We start from the raw sequence: 19,440 nt of genomic DNA on the forward strand, positions 1-19,440 counted from the left end.
CCAAAAAAAGGTCTGTAAGGCCCTGCATTGTTTTTAGCTAACAAGATGTGAATGTGCAAACACAATCATATTAAAGCAAGTCTATTTGAGAAGCTAAATGTGCTTGTAGAGGTCATCACACTTATTTGGAGCCTCCATTGTCTGTTCTTCCTCCATTTGTCTTGAGTAAATCAGATCATCCAAGATGAACTCTATACCACTTCTGTGTTACTCTTTACCTTGACACTTTATCTCAATTTCTATAAAAAGAAATGAATGATTTTGTGAGGTTAAAAACTATTTAAAAACGCACAAAACTGGTGCATTTTTTCATCTAAGACTTGTTTTAGATGAGCGTTGGATGTTATTCTAGTGCAAAGAATGAACACACTCAGGGAAGTTCACCACTAACCCCGCACTTCACCATTGTAACTTTTCTTATAAGCAAATTGTGAAAATTCTTGTAAATGTGATTACTGATTAGTGAATACTGATTCTGTCAGGAATGTCACTGAGCGGCAGAAGAGCCCTTTCACTACATTCTCTTGACCTCTTTTCTGTGTGTATGGACTCCATGTGAGCTTGTCTCCACTACTATACACGCATACTCATTTTCTTTTTCCCCAAAGACTAACAGGTACAAAATGTGAAGGAACACACCAGATTACAGTAAGCGCTATGCTGAATTTTCAATCTTTGGCAAACAGGATTGCTAACACAGGACTCTCCGCAATGACCAAGCAAGAGGGAGCCTGTGTTGTGAAATGGTTTTGCAAGATACCACCACAGCGTTTTGGCAATTAGAGTGCAACTATCAGCATTTTTTAGTAGTGTTTTTCCATGTGCCTGATAAAGTTTCTGTATATTGAAGTATTGCCTGTGCATGTACACGCAAGGCAGTGAGTTCATGCCTGTTTGTGTGTGTTGATGTTGTAGTGATTCATATCACACACATACACGCACACACACATACACACACACACCCCAGACTGCAGTCACTTTTGACACTTATGGTGTGAATAACATTTTTCTGTGATGTACATACAGCTGCTGCGGTGTGTATGATCTACAGAGTAAGCAGCATGCACAGATGTTATAATAACAGTCAGCTTTTTCGCTCAGGAAAACCAGCGGCCACTGAACTCGCTCTGCTCCGCTGACCGAGCACAAACGGGGTCAGGTTAGAAAAGTGCATTGGACGGGTGTACAGCAGGGCTATATTCGGTCAGGCGCTCACTCCCTCTCTCTAAGCATTAACTAGCCTGCACAATCATCACCTCAGTCCAAGTTTCAGGAGTGTCTTGTCAGGAGTGTGAGGGGGAGGATTATAATGCTGACTGCTCAAGCCGCACCTCATGTGCCCTCCCTGACTCCCTCTCCCTCTCTCCATCATGGTCAAGCATGCGGCCCTGCTCCTGCGCCTCGCCCTTTGGCTGGCATGAACGGGTAATGAAACAGCATCATGACATGTAAATCATTCAGCGCTGGCATGAGGAATGACAGACGTTTCCTCTCAGACATGCAGGATGACCGAGTGCAAGAACGTAGCCATAATGTCTGCCTTTATGAAAACTGATCTCATGATGGCAATATAAATGACATATTGCATCTTCTCAAATACAGAATTTGCAGAATATGACTCAATAAAGTTGCATGCACTTTAAATGCAGTAGCATTTTGGATCTAATCATAAACATCAGCTTGCTTTAAAGTTAATAAAAGCAGGCCACCTGATCTGATTTTCTCCGCTGCAACTTTCCATTGTGGTCATGTATGCGGCCATGCGCCTCGCCCTTTGGCTGGCCTGAGACACTGGCATGACACAAACTGGCAGCATCATGACAAGTAGCTTGGTCAGCACTGGTCAATGCATGAGCAAGAAGGAAAGTTTCCTCCCAGACACACTGGATGAGAGTAATATGAAAGATATGCAGCTTTGGGAAAGTGCATCCTTGTACTCAGAATCAGCTTTTGTTAAATATGTCCCTCGAGGGGGGAAAAAATCTGCACTTATTATGTTCTTGCAACATAAGGCATGCAACTTCATTTAAACACTTCCATTTGAGCAGCTATTATATTCGCATTGTTATGGCAATCAGAGGACGCAGAAAGCTTTCTCGAGCTCGCCCACACACTGCACGCAGCTCCTCCGCACTGAAAGCTAATAAATAATTGATAGGCGCATCTGGCGCGCGCTGTGCTGTGCTGTGCTGAGCATCGCCTGCGCTTGAGCGCGAGGGCTTTGCGTGTTAGAAACTGTCGCGAGCTCGAGCACCAGTTTAAGCGCGCGGTACAGCCTGGTTTGATGAGCCAAGGAAAAAAAAGTTTACTCCTAACAGAAAACAACTGAATAACAGAAGAAAACGTTGACTCACCGTCTGCTTTTTCGGATTTTATTATAGTTAACGTTGGCGTCATATCCACGGCAGCCGTCATGGTCTCGCATTCAGCGCGTGCGCTCACAGCTCGCGTGTAAGTCCCGTTATGTTTCTGCTTACTGAGGTAAAAACGCGTTCCCGCTGTTTGTTTGTTTTCTTTTTTTTATTCTATATCTCTTATCCCACCAGTGTCCTATATCTCGAGAGCGAACTTCTCTTTCTCTCTCCCTTCCTCACTCACCCACTCACTCACTCACTCTCTCTTTCTCTCTCTCTCTCTCTCTCTATCCTTTCTCTCCCTCTCCTTTCCTCTCCTTCTCTCTTTCTGCCGTTCTCTGGGCGTCACTGTGTGAATGGGCGGCGTCGAGTCTGATTCACTCTTCACTTACTTCACACTATTCATTCCTTCTCTGATACCTCTCAACGACAATATCATTACACTTTCTTTCTCCTCAGAAACACATTCTAGTGTTTCTACTGGCGTGTTTGTTTGTTTGTTTGTTTGTTTATTTCTCCCCCCACCCAGCCATGGCTTCCGAATAGTACTGGGAACTTCTCAACATTCCTTCAGAAGCAGATGCTGGCAGATTTCACAAGAAACAGAAGTCACAACTTGTACAAACCCACCGTGAATGACGTTGAGCAATCCCTCAAGACAAAAAAACAAAACAAAAAAAAATCTTATGCAATGCATTGCTCAATTTGTGATATCATTCTACACGGCAATGAAATGTTATTAGTTGTTCTAGTGTACTGTATATCCCTGGTGAATAATCACTAAAGCACAGGATGAGTTGGTCACTCGTGGTAGACCATCTTTGCCAGCAGGTACGTGTGGGTTGAAAGGAAGTTTCTGGATTACCACTGTTAATCAGATATCTTAGAATATAACACAACCTTAAGGCAATTAGAAAATCCCAAACATTTGCTGCCCAGCTTAGTCAAGTAAGCCAGAAAATAACTTACCAGCTGGCAGAGATGGTCTACCAGTTTGACCAGCTTGGCCTCTGTTTTTTGGCAGCTGGAACCCAGTCAGACCAAGCTAGATTTTTCAGCAAGGCATTCTTAGAGAAAGATGTTTAAATATAGTACACGGAGGGATTCTTTGGTTTTATCCTTGGAGGAATCTGTAAATGTTACATATAGAACCCTATGACAAAGGGTTTCCCTTTCAGGACCCCATTATAAAGCTACCCTACTGAAAAATCCAGGTTGGTCTGAGCAGCTAACACAGAGAATGAGCTGGTCAAGCTGGTAGAAAAGAACCAGTCTCTAAATTACAGTTATTAATGCAACATCATAGGTGCCCCGCTTTCTCAGTCGGTAGAGCATGGGACTTTTAATCTCCGTGGGTTTGAGCACCACATTGGGCGCCAACCCCAGCCACTGGGGGTGCACAGGCTAGTGCACTCTTAGTACTAGTCCCAAGCCTGGATAAATGGGGAGGGTTTTGATCAGGAAGGGCATCCGGCATAAAAACTGTGCCAAGTCAATATGCAGACAATAGAAGGTGATCCACTGTGGCGATCCCTAACGGGAGCAGCCGAAAGAGCAACACCAACAACAGTGCAACATCATAGGGTGAAAGTTGTTTTAAAGAAAATAACACAACCTTAGAAAATTAGGCAATTAGAAAATCTCAAACATTTAATGATCAGTTTAGCCAAGTAACCCGGTAAAAATAAGCTGGAAAATAACTTATCAGCTGTCACTGATGGTCCACCATCTAGTCCAGGTCAGATTGTGTTTTGACAGCTGGTAGCTGGTTAGTCTAAGCTGAAACCTTGAAGTCAACATGCCTCCTCCTGGAGACTACCAATGTCTATTATGCCATGATCCAAATGATAAATGTCTTCTAATGAGATTATTTAGTGGCACCAGTCAGACCAAACTGGGGTTCAGAGTAAACTCGGTGGTAAGGTAGATTTCCAGGAGAAAGGTTCTAGTGTTGTAGTGGTAGCCAGTAACAAACTACCCTGACCCACAAAGGGCATTGTTTACCTTGTGCTTCTTCCTCATCTTCTGGCCTTGTATTACAATCTATAGAAAAAAACATGTAAAGCATGCTAGGTCTTGACTTTGCATCTCTTTCTGAACTGAATGTACAGCAGATTGGAGGGCAGAAGTCTGTCTGAAATAAATTAGTAATAATGTTCAACGAGCCAGCTCTCAGTGAGTGTGTGTGAACGTGCTGATGGGAGCGAGTGCCCTTGTAATGCTGGCCAAATCCTATAAACACCTCTGAGTATTTCCTGCCCACCTTGAATGGATCAATAAAAACCCAAATGTGGCATTTTACTGAGGATCCTCTCACCGCATCCACATCCCTGTACACAGTGCTGCACATGACCGACTCTTAACTCTTACTGTGTGCCTCCTGTTTTACTCAGATTTCCCCAGTGTGGATGTTGAGTGGACAGTGACTGTAGTGGCTAAGTACAATCACTGACTCAGCTGGGCATTTAAGCATGTATTTAACCTTATTTGTTGCCTTATTTGTCCAAATTATCTACAGTGGAATATTTCAGGGAGCCTTAGCTTAATTATTATAAATACTATAATCAACTGAATGATGGATATGACTATATCAAGCAAGCTGAAGCACAAGTGTTCATGGATTTTTTTTTTTTTTTGTAAGATGGAAAATGAGAGAGAGAGAGAGCCAGTGTCTGTGCTTGCATTAAGTTAATTAGCTGCCATGGCAACAGATTGCCATTACAATTGTCATGTGCTGATCGGCTCGTTTCGCCGAGTGGAACCCGATGGCCTTGACAACTGTGAGAGGGCTTGTCAAAAGCATTCATCCATTTCAGAACAAATGTTCTCAAAAATGAACCAGGACAAAGCAGCCTTTTCTTTCATTTTAATCAAAGGCCTTTTTTCAGAAAAGGAAGTGTGTCAAGATATAGCACTTGGTCTGTCTGGGCTTGCGTATTCAGAATAACCCTGTTAGCCCAGTCAATACTGGCTGGTCTCTTTGAGCAGCGGGTTTGGCCATGCCACCTGCCTCCAAATGGATTTGAGAGAGCTGGGAGCCGGAGTTATTGATCAGCTATAGATTTTTAAACAGGGATACCTCGCACACTAACCATTAGCCTGTCTGGATAGTGTTTCACCTGACAGATATGAGTGATGGTGCAAATTTTTGGATCTTCTTGAAGACTTCTATGTTCAACGCCTCACAAGAGCCTTGCAAAACTAAGAGCTTGTAGAGGCTAATAAAAGTAGGAGGTGATCTCTCACTCCCCCTACGCTGTTCAGACACTCCCACTCCCACATTCATTCGTTCCCTCCTTCCCTCTCTCACTAGCCCTCTTTGTTTTAGCCTTAATGAGTGCCTTGTATAGTCCTTAAAAGGACAGGCTAGGCTTCTCAATGCCCAGGGGCAGCCATTAAGACTAATGGGGTTGCTGACTAATATCATAGAGAGGGCTTGCTGAGTGGCATTTTTCTCTTTATAGGAAAATCCAGAGATGGGGGTAGGCAGGGTGTCTACTCAAAGTCTGTCATTTCTTCATGTTGCTTTGATGCTATAATGGGAGAGCTTACTGAGCAATTGCACAATAATTCTGTGAAAGCCTGTTAGAGTCTATAGCCGTGGCCATGGGGTTAACTGAGTTAGAGCTAAAGAGAGAGGGTCACTTATGCTCAAATGTGGTGTCACCTACACGCTAATATTCACAAAGGCCTACCTTAGAAAGGTCTGAATGAGAAAAGTGGTAAAAAAGTTGTAAATTGGCATAAGATGAAAAAATCCCCAGAAAGAAGAGCAAAAAAAGAGAAACTTTACTGGTAATTTTTGTCATCAGTCATCATCAGCATAACTATCATCACCATCATTACACAGTCATATTTATGATTATTTTGGCCTTTTGAGAATCCCAGCCACTGAAGGATCTGGGAAATCCCAAAATTGTTGTGTAAGAGAGCTCCTGATCTCACTCACACCCTCACCACATGCATGCGGGAATGCTGAGTTTGATTCACGAAATCCAAAATTCATCCTTCCTCATAAGCTGGACTGCTACTATAAGTCCTGAGCTTGTTGACTCCCCAAAACAAAGCTGTTGCTTCGATACGGCCATGGAAAAAGAGCTTGATGTTACGGAAAGCATGTGCTCTGCCTCCGAGCAGCCTTTAGTTGTGTGGGAATTAGTTGAACAGAGGGGAAGTGCCACGCGCTAGCCCCTTTAGCACATGCTAATCAGAGTGAGAGCCCTGTAACTTGCAGCAATCTGGGCTAAATTCAGAAGCAGCGAAAAAAGCATGGTTCAGACATGTATAACTATGAGGCTTTGATGTCTACCGTTCTCATGCTAAGAGTGCTGTTGTCATGGTTTCTGAGCAATGAAATTCAAGAGTTAAATGTCGCTGTGTGGCACAGGACCAAGTGAGGAGGTCAGTATATGTGAACATATTAGAGATTAAAGATTCCAAAATTTTTGTATCAAATAAACAGAACTTTGCCTTTTTTCAAAATAAAGTCATAGTTAGATTCAAGATCAAGACCTTTGATTACAAGGCAAAAATGGGTTACACATGCCACTGATTACATGTGAGAAAAATATTGCAAAAAAGTGTTTAAAAATAAAAAGTTGCTTTGGAAAGTTGCTTTGACCATACTGAGGGACAAGGCCTTCTTGTTAAATTATTATGGTGTAGATCAGGGGTTCTCGATCTTATTGCAGCCCTTTGAATGTAAAATAAATTTCACTCGTCCACTCTGTACAGATTTGTTTCTTGAACATTATATAAATGGCTACAATAATATTTTGTCTATCTATTAAACCCGAAGAGTTTTCTATTCCTGAACCTTCCATCAACAGAACTGATGAGTTCTAATCTGACATTATTTATAGTCCTAATTGGTTTTTGAATTATTGAGGTTTGGATTGAACCCATTCAATTCAAAGGACCAGTCTAACAGGCTACTGTAAAAACTCAGTAATAAATACAACTTTGATAATGATGGGTTGTGATTTCCACCACTGTAACAAAATTTAACAATTGCGGTCCCCTTGGCTTTGCAAACTCCTGGGGTTCCCAGGATCCCACTTTGAGAGCCACTGATTTAGATTATGAAATGAACAACTTCCTATAAGAACCATATTAGTGTAACTGGCTTGATTTCAACCCATTCAGTTAAACTGAGCAGTCAGTTAGGATTATAACTATCATAACTAAAAAAATAACAATAGTTATAGCAATAGCTGATTGTCACTGTTAGTGATAGTATACGTCATGTACCCCTGGCTCTAGTCATTCTTCTAGCCTGAAACCACGTTTTCCATTTTAAAGAAACCACTGGCCACAGCGTTCCTGCTCACATCGGACACGGCAGAAGAGCCTGAGGCTGGTGGAGAGCTTTTAAGGGGCATATGTGGAGGGAGGCAGGGGTAATTCTCAAACAGATCCCCCCTCTTGCTGGGTTCATCACAGAGGAACAGGCTGTCTGAAGAAAGGCCCAGCTCTTTCAGAACAATTAGCACTGCTAAAAAGCACATCTCACTCCTCCATTAGCTCAGCCATGTGTCTGCCCATTCACCCCATTGTGGAACTAATTAAATTACACCCCTCCTGCTTCTCCTCCTCCTCTTCCCCTCCTCCTTTTCTCCCTCTCCTCTCCAGCTACGTCGAGCATCAGCTATGTCTCTGTCTTCCTTTCCTATTCTTACCTTACCTACTCAGTCCTACCTCACACACTTTTTCTCTCTCACACAGACAAAAACACACAGCTCGGCCAATTGCTTTCTTTAATTGTGCTCACCCTGTCCTTGGTACTGCTGCTCTTCAGGCCATTGATCTGTCAGGTCAGAAGGCCAGGATCATTATGAATATTTCATAGAATGCAGGAATGTGTACACGCACACGCACACACACACACACTGAACTGACATGCGACACCCCCATGAGATCTGAATATCTGAGATGATCTTGTTTCTGTCTTCCTCACTGTGCTGTACCAACATGTGAGTCATTCCTGTGATTACGTCTATTTCTGTGGCAAATGAGTTTCACCTTGCATGTATTTACTGAAGTGTGACATGGCTCTCCATTACTGAACACACTGCAAGATTTTACGTGAGGAAATAGATTGGAAGGGGAAGTCAAGAATTTCATCATTAGATGTTTGGCCACACTGCAAAAATGATATCTTATCAGGTGAAAACATCCTGGCAGAAATTATGAATTTGCAAAAAAACAAACTATATATATATATATATATATATATATATATATATATATATATATATATATATATAGTTATTTGTACACATAGGTCAAATTTGAACACATCAAGTGACATTATGTCCCAACTTTAGACACAAATGAAGATCAACTTCAGGCAAGAGCTACAGCCAAACAGATGAGAAAAAGAGTGACAAAGTGGAAGAATGACAGATTTAAGGAGTACTATATAACCATATAAGAGTAAAAAAGGATTCAGGAAAGATGAAGTTGTAGCAGCATCTTATCTTACAAGCAACTAACCTTTTCCTTTCAACCACAGCTTACACTTGAGGTAGCTAGCTAAAAAAAACAGTATACAGTGCTTTATGAAAAAGATGTGCTGCTTAGAATGAGCACAGTTACACTGCAGCATTAACAATGTACAGACACTGCTGCCTGGAGGTAAAAAACAAGCTCTTGTCGAGGGCAAGATGTTGTGCTCTTGCACTTAACCTTCAGTAAATGACATGACAGTCATGATGATGTGTATTGATTTGGCATTGAGACCTGACAGTTGAATCCGAATGGCGCAGCACAAGTCACATTATGAAATGGCCGTTTGCAAGTAGCTTGTAATATCATTGTTGTACCAGAGATTGCAAATTTCCACAGTCGTACATCTACATGTTATCAATATTTGTCACTATTAGATGAGAGTGTTAGTCTATTTCTTGGTATTTTGCTAATTTCTAGTTTAAACCCATCTCAGTATATTGGCAGATATTGTAGGTTTGCTTCTTTCTACAAATAAATGCTTGAAATAAGCAAAACTGTCTGCAAAAAAACCCTAGAAATTAGTAAAATGTCTATAAACCCGCTTATATGTCTTCCATAATAATTACATAATGAGAAATATTAGATTCATTTTTCCAAATTCAAGGTGCAGTTCATTTTGTCCACTTCCACGTGTTTATGTTACTTAATGAGCTACAGTAATTCTGTATCCGACAAATAATAGGGCAGTCAATGTTTTCATATTTAAGCATAAAATATTGAAAAAAAGAAAAAGTTGCATAAAGTTATGTTCTCCATGTGCTCCATTTTGTAAAATGTCTTCACAATAATAACAAAAATCAAATATTCCAAACAACAATACTACTCTCAATACTATTACTACTACTACTACTATTATTATTAATAATAATAACAATAATAATAATAATAATATTAATAATAATGAAACTGGATGAATATTGATTGCATTAATTGCTCAGTTACTTCGACTGTCCTTCTATCTTCTGTTTTGTTTACCTATTTGTTCTCATTGCTCTCTCTCTCTTTCTCTCTATCTCTCTCTCCCTGTCTCTCTCTGTCTCGTGTTTTTTTGGTTTATAGTGGAGGGAAGTGTGCGCAGAGCTGATTAGCATCACTGTTTCCTCCTTTCCCATAACCCCCAGACCCCCGCCGGCCGCCTGTTTACTTTAAGCCAAAAAAAAAGGGCCTTCACTCATGAGGACGTGCCCCTCATCAGAGAAACCTACGTCCCCCTCCTCCAAACACACGCACCCACGCATGCACTTACAGAAACACACAAGCACACTCACACACTCTTCCGTATCAGCCACGTAACATGCAATTTGTCTTCTTCTGTTCTGTCCAGCTGTCAAATCACATCTCATGAAACCCAGGCGACTGGTCCCAGGGTGCCCAAACACAGCTGCTAGCTTGGGCCGAGTGGATGTTAGTGCTTCCAAAAGTATACGCAAGCTGCTGGTGTGTGTAGCTGGGATGATGTTTTCACACTGAGCTCTTGCAGCAAAAGTTAACCCAACATGTGTCACTTTAATTGATGAAAGTGTGAAAGTGTTTATAATAGCCCTGCGCTCATTAACAGTGAGATTTACGCAGACACAGGAACACACATACAGTTTGTAGGATTCACAGATTCCCAAAGTTTACAAGTTACAGACACACATGTACAACATTTATTTGAACATCTAAGGTATGTGTGTGTTTGAGAGAAAGAGAGAGAAAGAGAGAGAGAGAGAGAGAGATGCAGATGCAAGAGTAGCTAAAATCCTAAATCAAGTGAAAGAACACTTACTGAAAAAAGACTCCAGCTGTGATGATGATGATGATGATGATGTTCTCCATAATCAGAGTTGGTTTACGCACATGCTTAAAGTGATTTTCTGTGTGGCTCATTCAGATTGAAGTCCACACCTCTGAGGTTGTCAAAATAATCCTAGTGTAATTATCACATTAATCACTGCAATACTGAATTGAAATTCTAAACTGAGGTCATAAAACTGTTTGCTATTTTATGTTTTATCACACTATTAAATGCCAGTATTTTTGTTAATTTGGTGCACTCTTGTTTGCAAAGAAAACATGCCTACAGTTTGAAGGATAAGCTGACCATGCACACTTATAGCTCACTTTGAGTTCATTCATAACACGATCCATAAAAATTCTGTCCCCAAGATGCCTCTCCTCCGATCTTCCCCAAGAGCGGACTTTACATTGCTTAAAGTGTCATATTTTTGTATTTAATATTGGCTTCATAATGACATTCCATATTTTTCTAAGTATATGTACAGTCCAAAATCTACTTTTCAGCATGATATATTGTAGTTACATCAAACTGTCAGACAGCGGCGTTGGACTTAATACTGCTCCTTATACGAGCTGAGCTTAGGTCCAAGGTCAGAATCGCACATATCTGAGACACGCCTCTCTTTTCCCATTCCACACCGCATAACTTCGGAATAGTGTTTGAGTCCGTAGTTACGTCTGAGGTCTGAATACTGATGTGCGCAACACCACAATATACGTAGGTGCATAAGTCACGATAACATGAGTGAAGATGGCGCACATCTGTAAGTGTGTGAGCCTGTGCAGTGCTATCTCTGAGAGAGTATTTGAGCATGTGTTTAGCGTGTAAGAGGAATGGACAGGAGGTTTGGTGTAAACATGACTGTGGCATGGAGCATGTCAGGAAGTAATGTGTGTGACAATGTGTTTCCAGCCAAGCACATCCTTTACATCTGGTGTGGACAAAAAAAAAGAAAGGACACACATAAAGACACTCTATAGCTATGTACTGTACTCTAGATGAAACATACTCACACTATAACCTCTTATACACCTTGATATAACACATGCGCACTGTAGAAATGAGATGAACTGACAAAAATATGACACAATGCAGACCAAAGTGGAGCGTTTCATGTTTCCCATATAGCTCACACGTGTCACAGGGGAGCAGTTTATAGTCCATGATCTGGTTTAACTGCACGCACCTGCAGCACCAGCAGGCAGCCATCAGCTCACAGCATGCACTCATACACACCAAGGGTGTGTGTTTTTCACGACACACCTGGAAACCCAAGGGAAGCTGGCCGACCGCGTTTCCAATAGCGTTATAGTGATTTCGGACTGGACCGCCCACTCTAATTATCCACTTTTTGCAAGCGGAAAAATATTTGGCCTTCTCATTTCTCTCAGAAATATGGCACTGATTAATTACAGAAATATGAACGTCTTCTACATGTGAACATGTTCAAAGGAAGCAATGATCTAAGCTGGACTTGTTCAAAGGCCCAGTTGAAGGAGGTCAAGAGAAGCAAGTAGCAGGTGGAGAACCTGTTTCCTGATAAGAAAAAAGGACCTTAGAAAATATTCTACTGGAAAGAAAATTAAAAATATACAGTGGGGTCCAAAGGTCTGAGACCATATTGAAAACTGGGATTTTGTTTAGTGTACAACTGAAACTTTTCGAATATTGAAAAACTCCAGTGGATTTAATCTAAAATGGATCATCAGGTTTTATACAAACCTGTAGAGTCCATGCCACCTTGAGTGCAGGCTGTCATTCAAGCAAAAGGGAAAACACACGAAATACTAATTCTGAAATCCATGTAAATATTTCTGACATCTTTTCAATGAAGATGTTGTTGAAAATGTGATTTGTACTGGACAACTTGTGTACTACATTAGAAAAGAAAGCAAACTAGAAGTACTAGTGCTCTCAGACTTTTAGACCCCAGCGTAAATAAAAATGATCCTGAACTGAATATGCAGCGGGGAAACCAGTAACTGCTACGGATTCATTAACTATTAAGCCCTTTGAAAGTGCATTTCGGCATCAAATTCCTTAAGCCTTATTAAGTTTGAATTATTAGCACAGCGGTTATAATTTAACTCTGGGTTAGCAGTGGTTATTGAGGTCTCTGGGAGTCAGTGAGTGCAACTGGTCCTGCTCGTGGTTGCTCTATAACAGCCAAGGTCAGACTGTTACAGTTTGACTAACAGCTCCTGCAGTGAGCCAACGGTTTCTGGTTTTGGTGGTCTGGCTGAAAGCACGTGAACCTGTTTTGAGATTACTTGTCTTACATAGTGTCTTACATCCATTCATTTTTTGGTTTTGGCTTTACTAAGCAGCACTGCATCAGACTCAACTGAACATCTAGCATGTAAAAGTGAAGCCAGATATGGCAGTTATGTGTAGCTGTTCTCCACATTTTGAAGATATTAATGACAATTTGGTACTATCTGAAATAACACCTGGAGTGTGACACAGTTGGGCAATATGTAGCATTGCCACCTCACAGCTCAAGAATCCCTGGTTTGATCCAGAGCTCAGGTTACTGTTTGTGTGGGGTTTCCCATGTTCTCCCAGCATCCCTATGGGTTTCCTCTAGGTTCTCTGGTTTCCTCTAAGCTCCTAAGAATTCCAATAGGTGGATTGGTTATGCTAAATTGTCCCTAGGTGTGAATTTCTGTGCATGTTGCCCTACGATGGACTGGCATTCCATCCAGGGTGTATTCCTGTCTGACAACCAGCATTTCCAGGATAGGGTCTGGATCCAGACCAGGATAAAGCGGTTACTGAAGATGACTGATGAGTTGAATTGGAGAACATAATTGTCTTTTACATTGACAAGGTGCTGGTGCCACTTTACCAAGAGCCACAATGGAAAAACAGGGAATGGTTTTAGATTAGTATCTAATAGCAGCACTGAACGACCAATTTCTCAAAAAGTACAGACTGGACTTTCAGAACAACAACCCAAATTTTCCAGCAACTACGATTATAGTTAGCATGTTAACTAGCGTTGAATGGAAATAATATAATTAAGATAAGACATCTTGTATGTTCAGGTTTGTTGGAAAATGGTGGATGTGGATTGGTGTGTTGTGCAATTTGACATTTTATTATACTAAACTCTTTAGGGAACACTGGGTTCTCTCACGCACTGCATTGGAGAAAAAGTTTTTTTTCTAAATGATACTGTCAGTGATCATACACTGGAAGTATTGCAGGCTTTAAGTGAGTGTGTGAGAGTGTGTGTGTCGCCAGCAAACATCAGCAAATCCCATCATCCCCTCACAGTCCCCCAGAGGCCCAAGGCTTGGGAAAAGGACGGCCGCTGTTGCACCCTAGTGCCCTTGCATCCCGCCCGGGAGGTGACGGAGGAGAGCTGATGCCCGAAAATGCAACCCCCAAGCACACACATGCACACTCACACACACAAACACACACATACACATGCTAACATGGCATGAATCATTGTCCCTGTCGTATTTCAATGTGAAAAGCGAAGAGGGTGATGTCAAACAGAGGCAATGCACTGGGAGGAATGTTCCCGTTTTAAATAAACGACAGTCGAAAAAAGTCATAACCGAAAAAATGCTGGGCATGTGGACACCCTCCCCCTTCATCTTACTCCATACACTCTTTTTTAGAAACACATACACACACACACACACACAATTGTGGCAGAGAGAGCACTGTTCTCTGGGGGACGACACGGACATTGACCCCAAAGCGATGCCTTTTCCAGATGCTTTCTTGTCTTGTACTCAAGAGACATGCATGTGTGCGTGTGTGTCTGTGTGTGTGTGTGTGTGTGTGTGTGTGTGTGTGTGTGTGTACACTCATTTCATGCACTCATACAACAGCCTCTGTTTGCAATGAACAATCTGCTGCTCTATGCTTTATAATGACATGAATGACCTCATAGCGACCACTTCAGCTATGCAGCAGTTCAAAAGACACTGAAGAACTTTTTCACATTAAATGCTTAAAATGTTAAAGTTAGGAATGAATGTATGAAGATACAAAGAGAAAAATGTCTGTGAAGTAGTTAGCACTGATAAAAAAAGAAGAATGTTCATTAAGTTTTTTACAGCTACCAATCCAGACATGTGTCCATTCCCGAGGAGCTTACCATTGGGGCAGAACTCTGGGCCATTGGGTACTTCCTGCAGCGTGATGTCATGGGCATATGCAGCTCTGGCAGGGGGTGCGTGCTGGGGGTGGCACACCCCAGGGAGTTGACTCGGCGTTACCATAGACACCGCCATCCCACCAGTCTGTCTCTGTGAGAGTGCAGACAGACAAACGTTAAATATCACACACAAACTACTGCTGATGGCCAAGCTTTGGTTTAATCAACTACGATTTCTGCGTTCAACTCTCAGCAAATAATGTTGTGAAAATTCTGATGAAGTTTTACGGCCGACTGAGATGTAAAGACCTGAATGAGTCACTGTCTTTTTTGTCGCTATGGGAATCTCATTCACAAACATTCAGCACCGGCAACCAGTAAAAAACTCTTTAGTTTTGTCTTATGAAATCCCCTGTGTGGCCTGAAAAGAGCTTGAAATTCTGTTGAACTCGTGCGTTTGAGCAGCATATTCGTGTCTTTGATCTCAGTGGGGTACTGACGTCAGTCCAGCAAAAGGGGAAGTTAGAGACACTGTGTGTATGTGTGTGTGTGTGTGTGATAGAGAGAGAGAGGTTCAGCTCTCTGCTGACTCCACTGGTTATATAAAAATTCAGCACAGATAGTCAAGATTGTTAGAAGGCAGCAGATAGCAAATCTGAACACCGCTGTCTGGGAAATTCCCACCATGTAAAACTTTATCTGAGACCAAATGTACTTTCTCTGGCTAAAGCACATGCTAAAAATATGGACGTTGCACAAACATGTATTGTTTCGTTGGTGTTTGATTTGATATCGTAGAAGGATGTGAAAGCGGAAATTATGTGCAAATGAATTGGTTTTGCAAATCAGAGGTGCCAACATTTACGGTTTAACCGTAGCATTTACAAGTTTTAAGAGAGACCACATGAATAAAATTCACCTTGTGAAAAAGCAAATTGATTGTAAGGGAAAGGACGTAGGGCATGAAAGAAACAAATGAGCTTCTAGCAGTTATGTTTGCTTTGCAGGGACTTTATCTAGGTGAAATATACATCAGGGTTTTTGTGGTAAAAACTGTTAGGATTGCATTTTCCTATTAGCAATGTTGGTACCTCTGATTTGGGGAAAGCCAAGAGGCTGATTTGTATTGTTTATGTGATGTTAATTGTTTCTGTTTATTGTGGATTATTTTGAACAATGAAGAGAAATCAGTATGTATACAACATGTAGCAAATTGACACCATATTGAAAAATAAGCCTGTTCCATTCTATTCTTATGGACATATAGCACCATTACAACCATTCTTCTTGTTGTCCTTCTGGGGAAACCCTTAAAACATCTCTGTACTCGCTCTCTGCATTATACTAACCCTAATACAATGCTTCCATCACTCAGAAAGGCTTTAAGATACAACCCTTTCAAGAAGCTACAAGCCTGTAATTACCCAAAGTAGCCTTTTGTAAGTGTGCATGATGTTGAGGTGGCTGTCTAAAACTGTGAAGTAACTTGTGCATTCAACGACGCAAAAAGTCTTGTCATGATTACCCTGAGTAAATAAATGTTTTAAAAGCTTTCTGCTTCTCCTGCTTACTGAAATGTCTCAGATATCTACAGCTGGTGTACATTAGAGCTCTCTGCTTCTGTGTCTCCATAAGATCAGTGCAAATCTAAATCTCCTCTGCGAGATCTTTCGTGCCTCGTCCTCATCAGGGGAATGTGCTCTATAGGAGGAACTTCCAATAAAATGTAAGTGGAAGGTCTGTCTTAATTTAGGATCCATCATCATTCTCATTCCGTGTCAGTTCCTTCCATCAAAACTCTTGCAAGCTGTCTCAGTGACAGGATCCATGATAAGTGAACTAAGACCTGACTCCAGAGAGGAGTGAAGCTCAGACTGTCTGAACGACTGTCCATCTGATAAAGCCTGCTGCAAAAGCAGAGCCTCTGTTATCAACCTAAGCCCTGGTAGCAGCTTTACAAGGTTGTGGTACTGGCAGGATTGACAGCAGGAGGAGACTGTCTGAGACTCTGAAGCCATGCGGTGAGGAGACAAATGGATAGAGGGAGTTGTGGGTGGAAAGGAAGGGTGCATGAGGGGATTGTAAAGGGAAGTGAGGTCTAGAGGAGGATTTATTGGTTAGGGGAGGGCATGCTGGAGTCAGAAAGGGCATTGCTGCCTCTCCCCATGTTCTGTAAAGCATGGCGACAGGATGTTGATAAGTGAGTAGTGAAATCAGTTGTCTTGATGAACTGATAGTCAAAAGAGGAGGTAGTGTACTCAAAATTGTCAGCAGTCCAATCCTCTTGTCAAGCTATTTGCTTCCCTTGTTAGTTCACCCATGCAAATAATAGAACGCCGGCTTATTTGGGGCTTCCTTCCACATTTCTATGAATAAAATGGATCTCCTCATATAAAACTCCCTTTCAACAGAAATTTGTTATTGTTAGAAGCTCTAGGCCCTTATGCAGTCTTGTTATTCAGCCATTCTTTGGGATGGCAGCACTGCGAATCCGGTTCCCGAACTCTCAGTCTCTCTCTCTCTCTCTTTCTCAGAGTCTTTCGTCTCATAATGTGAGCACAGAGAGATCTGAAAACATCCCTTTTCTTCTTTAATCCATGTAAATTCATGAATCCGGCAGAGGGCACACTCAGCGTAGCCTCTGACCATGCCAAGAGACCTGCAAACTCTCATCTCAATTTCAAAAAGACACGCCGAGCGTCTGGGCACATTAGCCGAGTGCTTGGACTCTGTATGCCTGGACCGGGTCGGCTGCAGATTAGCATGTGACCCGTTTGGGCTCCATTCGAGCGCCTCCTCGAGTCGAGACCGTGCATACTGATGGCCAAATGTTCTTGCAGTATTTTGATCACGCAACTTCCATTCAGCTGTTCATGCTTCTCAGAGCGCAAGCGTGGGATCTGTGAACTGCCTTAACCCTGCTGACCCTGCGTGGCAGCAGACAGGCTTTTCTTTGCAAAATGAATGTGTTACTTTTTTCTTTTTCACCCCTCTTTGAATCTTTGCTGAGGCTTAAAGGCTTTTTTTCAGCAGTTGTTTTATTTATAGGACAGATAACGTGTCACCGGTGATTTTAAATTTATTGAATGCAACTGCCACGACTCTGACCTCTGCCATTCTGCCATTCCATACTCAGATAAAGTTGTAACACACAATCCCACACACAAAACAGAGGCCTGGATAAATTTGGGAGACGCAGAACAGTCAAATCAGTGACATTTCATTTCATTAGACAGACAATTGCATAAAGGTAGCGTGACTAGTTTTTAGAAACAGGATTTTGTATCCCTTTGTATTCATATGAATATAATTTAAAAAACTTGCAAATGGATTCACCTTTATTTCAACTTCTGTTCAATTTGGATTGCTTGTAATAAGATCTTAATCTAACCCTTCATCGGGATGATGAAACAAACTCAGAGGTGTGTGTTAACACACTGCCATGAATGTGCCTCATGCTACAGACTGCCCAGGCCAAACAGGGGTAATTTATGATGTGTCTCACCATCACACCCAGATGGTCAGTTGGATGATGAAGCTGGTAGGAAGAAACTGGATCCATATAGTAACTCATGGTGGTCTGTGGAGCCGCGCTGCAGGCCTGGAGTGGGGGAAGAGCACATATCCTTCTTAAAACAAGAGTAAAATTATTTGACATCTAAGATATACATCCTTGAAGCAACCAGTAATTATATTAAATACGGTTTCCTCAAATAAGCAAAGCTGTATAGGATTAGATTAAATATTAGTATACTGAAGAGGTTTCGGAAACAATATACTTATTTTCCTAGAATTTCCTATATTTTCCAAGTATTTGTTACTAAACTTGTTATGGATGGTTGTGCAATAAAGACTACATATGTCCTAACTGTAAGCAAGTACTGAAACAAACAAGTTCCTGTGCAAATGTAACACTTTCTTACAACACTAACAGTTTATTACAACACTAGTCTGTTGGACTGTTGGCCATGTCCATGTCCATCAATCAGTCCCTGTTTATCTGAGACGCAATTCTGCAGCAGATGACCCGCTAACCTGGACTTCTAATCACCTGTCACTCAAAAGCAGAACAGTTACAAAATAATGGCATACTAAAAGAGCTACACACAAATGCAAACTAAATGACGGTGTTGTTTCTGTATTGCTGCTTTTGTGTTTCATTTTTTGCATTCATAGTGTTTGTGTTGTGTTTGTTTTTTTTAATTATTATTATTAGTAGTATTATTATAATAACTGGAGATGGCACCGATCCAATACCCGGGACTGATATCAGGCCACAAACGGCGAAAAAGGTAGATCAGAAATCAGAGGGAAAAACAATGAATTTGATCCGATTCTGTAACAAATGGAAAAGACTAGAACTGGATTTGGAAAAGATTTTTTGGGAACTGTAAATGTTTACGTGTAAAGAGACTTGATTGTATTGTTTTATTCTTTGTTGTGTAAATGCTGTAAATCATGTGGAAATTGTGTTTTAGCTATGTATTTTTTCATGTATGTTGTGAAGTGCTTCAGAAAGAAAGAAAAAGCATTTAAAAGTATAGTACTGTTTATTGAAAAAAAAATGGATGAGGTATCGATATCAGCTGATACTCAAGGTTTCATCAGTATCAGAAAAGAAAAAGTGGTATTGTGCCATCGAACATAATAATAATAATAATAATAATAATAATAATAAA

At 41.2% G+C, this 19,440-nt stretch overlaps 1 protein-coding gene across 3 annotated transcripts in view; it reads right to left on the reverse strand.

Moving 5' to 3' along the window:
* ets1 (v-ets avian erythroblastosis virus E26 oncogene homolog 1) overlaps positions 1–19,440 on the reverse strand; it is a 41,401-nt gene that overhangs the window by 20,541 nt on the left and 1,420 nt on the right. For 2 of the 3 annotated variants that reach the window (XM_026927116.3, XM_026927118.3), the window contains exons 2-3: positions 18,267–18,362; positions 14,762–14,912 (exon numbers count right to left, since the gene is read on the reverse strand). In XM_026927116.3, coding sequence (XP_026782917.1) covers positions 14,762–14,912; positions 18,267–18,335 — 220 coding nt within the window. In that variant the 5' untranslated portion in view covers positions 18,336–18,362. Of the gene's footprint in view, positions 1–2,354; positions 2,838–14,761; positions 14,913–18,266; positions 18,363–19,440 lie in introns of those variants that run through there. The other variant, XM_026927120.3, reaches the window with a different exon arrangement.

Source organism: Pangasianodon hypophthalmus, chromosome 6 (assembly GCF_027358585.1).
Source record: "Pangasianodon hypophthalmus isolate fPanHyp1 chromosome 6, fPanHyp1.pri, whole genome shotgun sequence".
NCBI lineage: Eukaryota > Metazoa > Chordata > Actinopteri > Siluriformes > Pangasiidae > Pangasianodon > Pangasianodon hypophthalmus.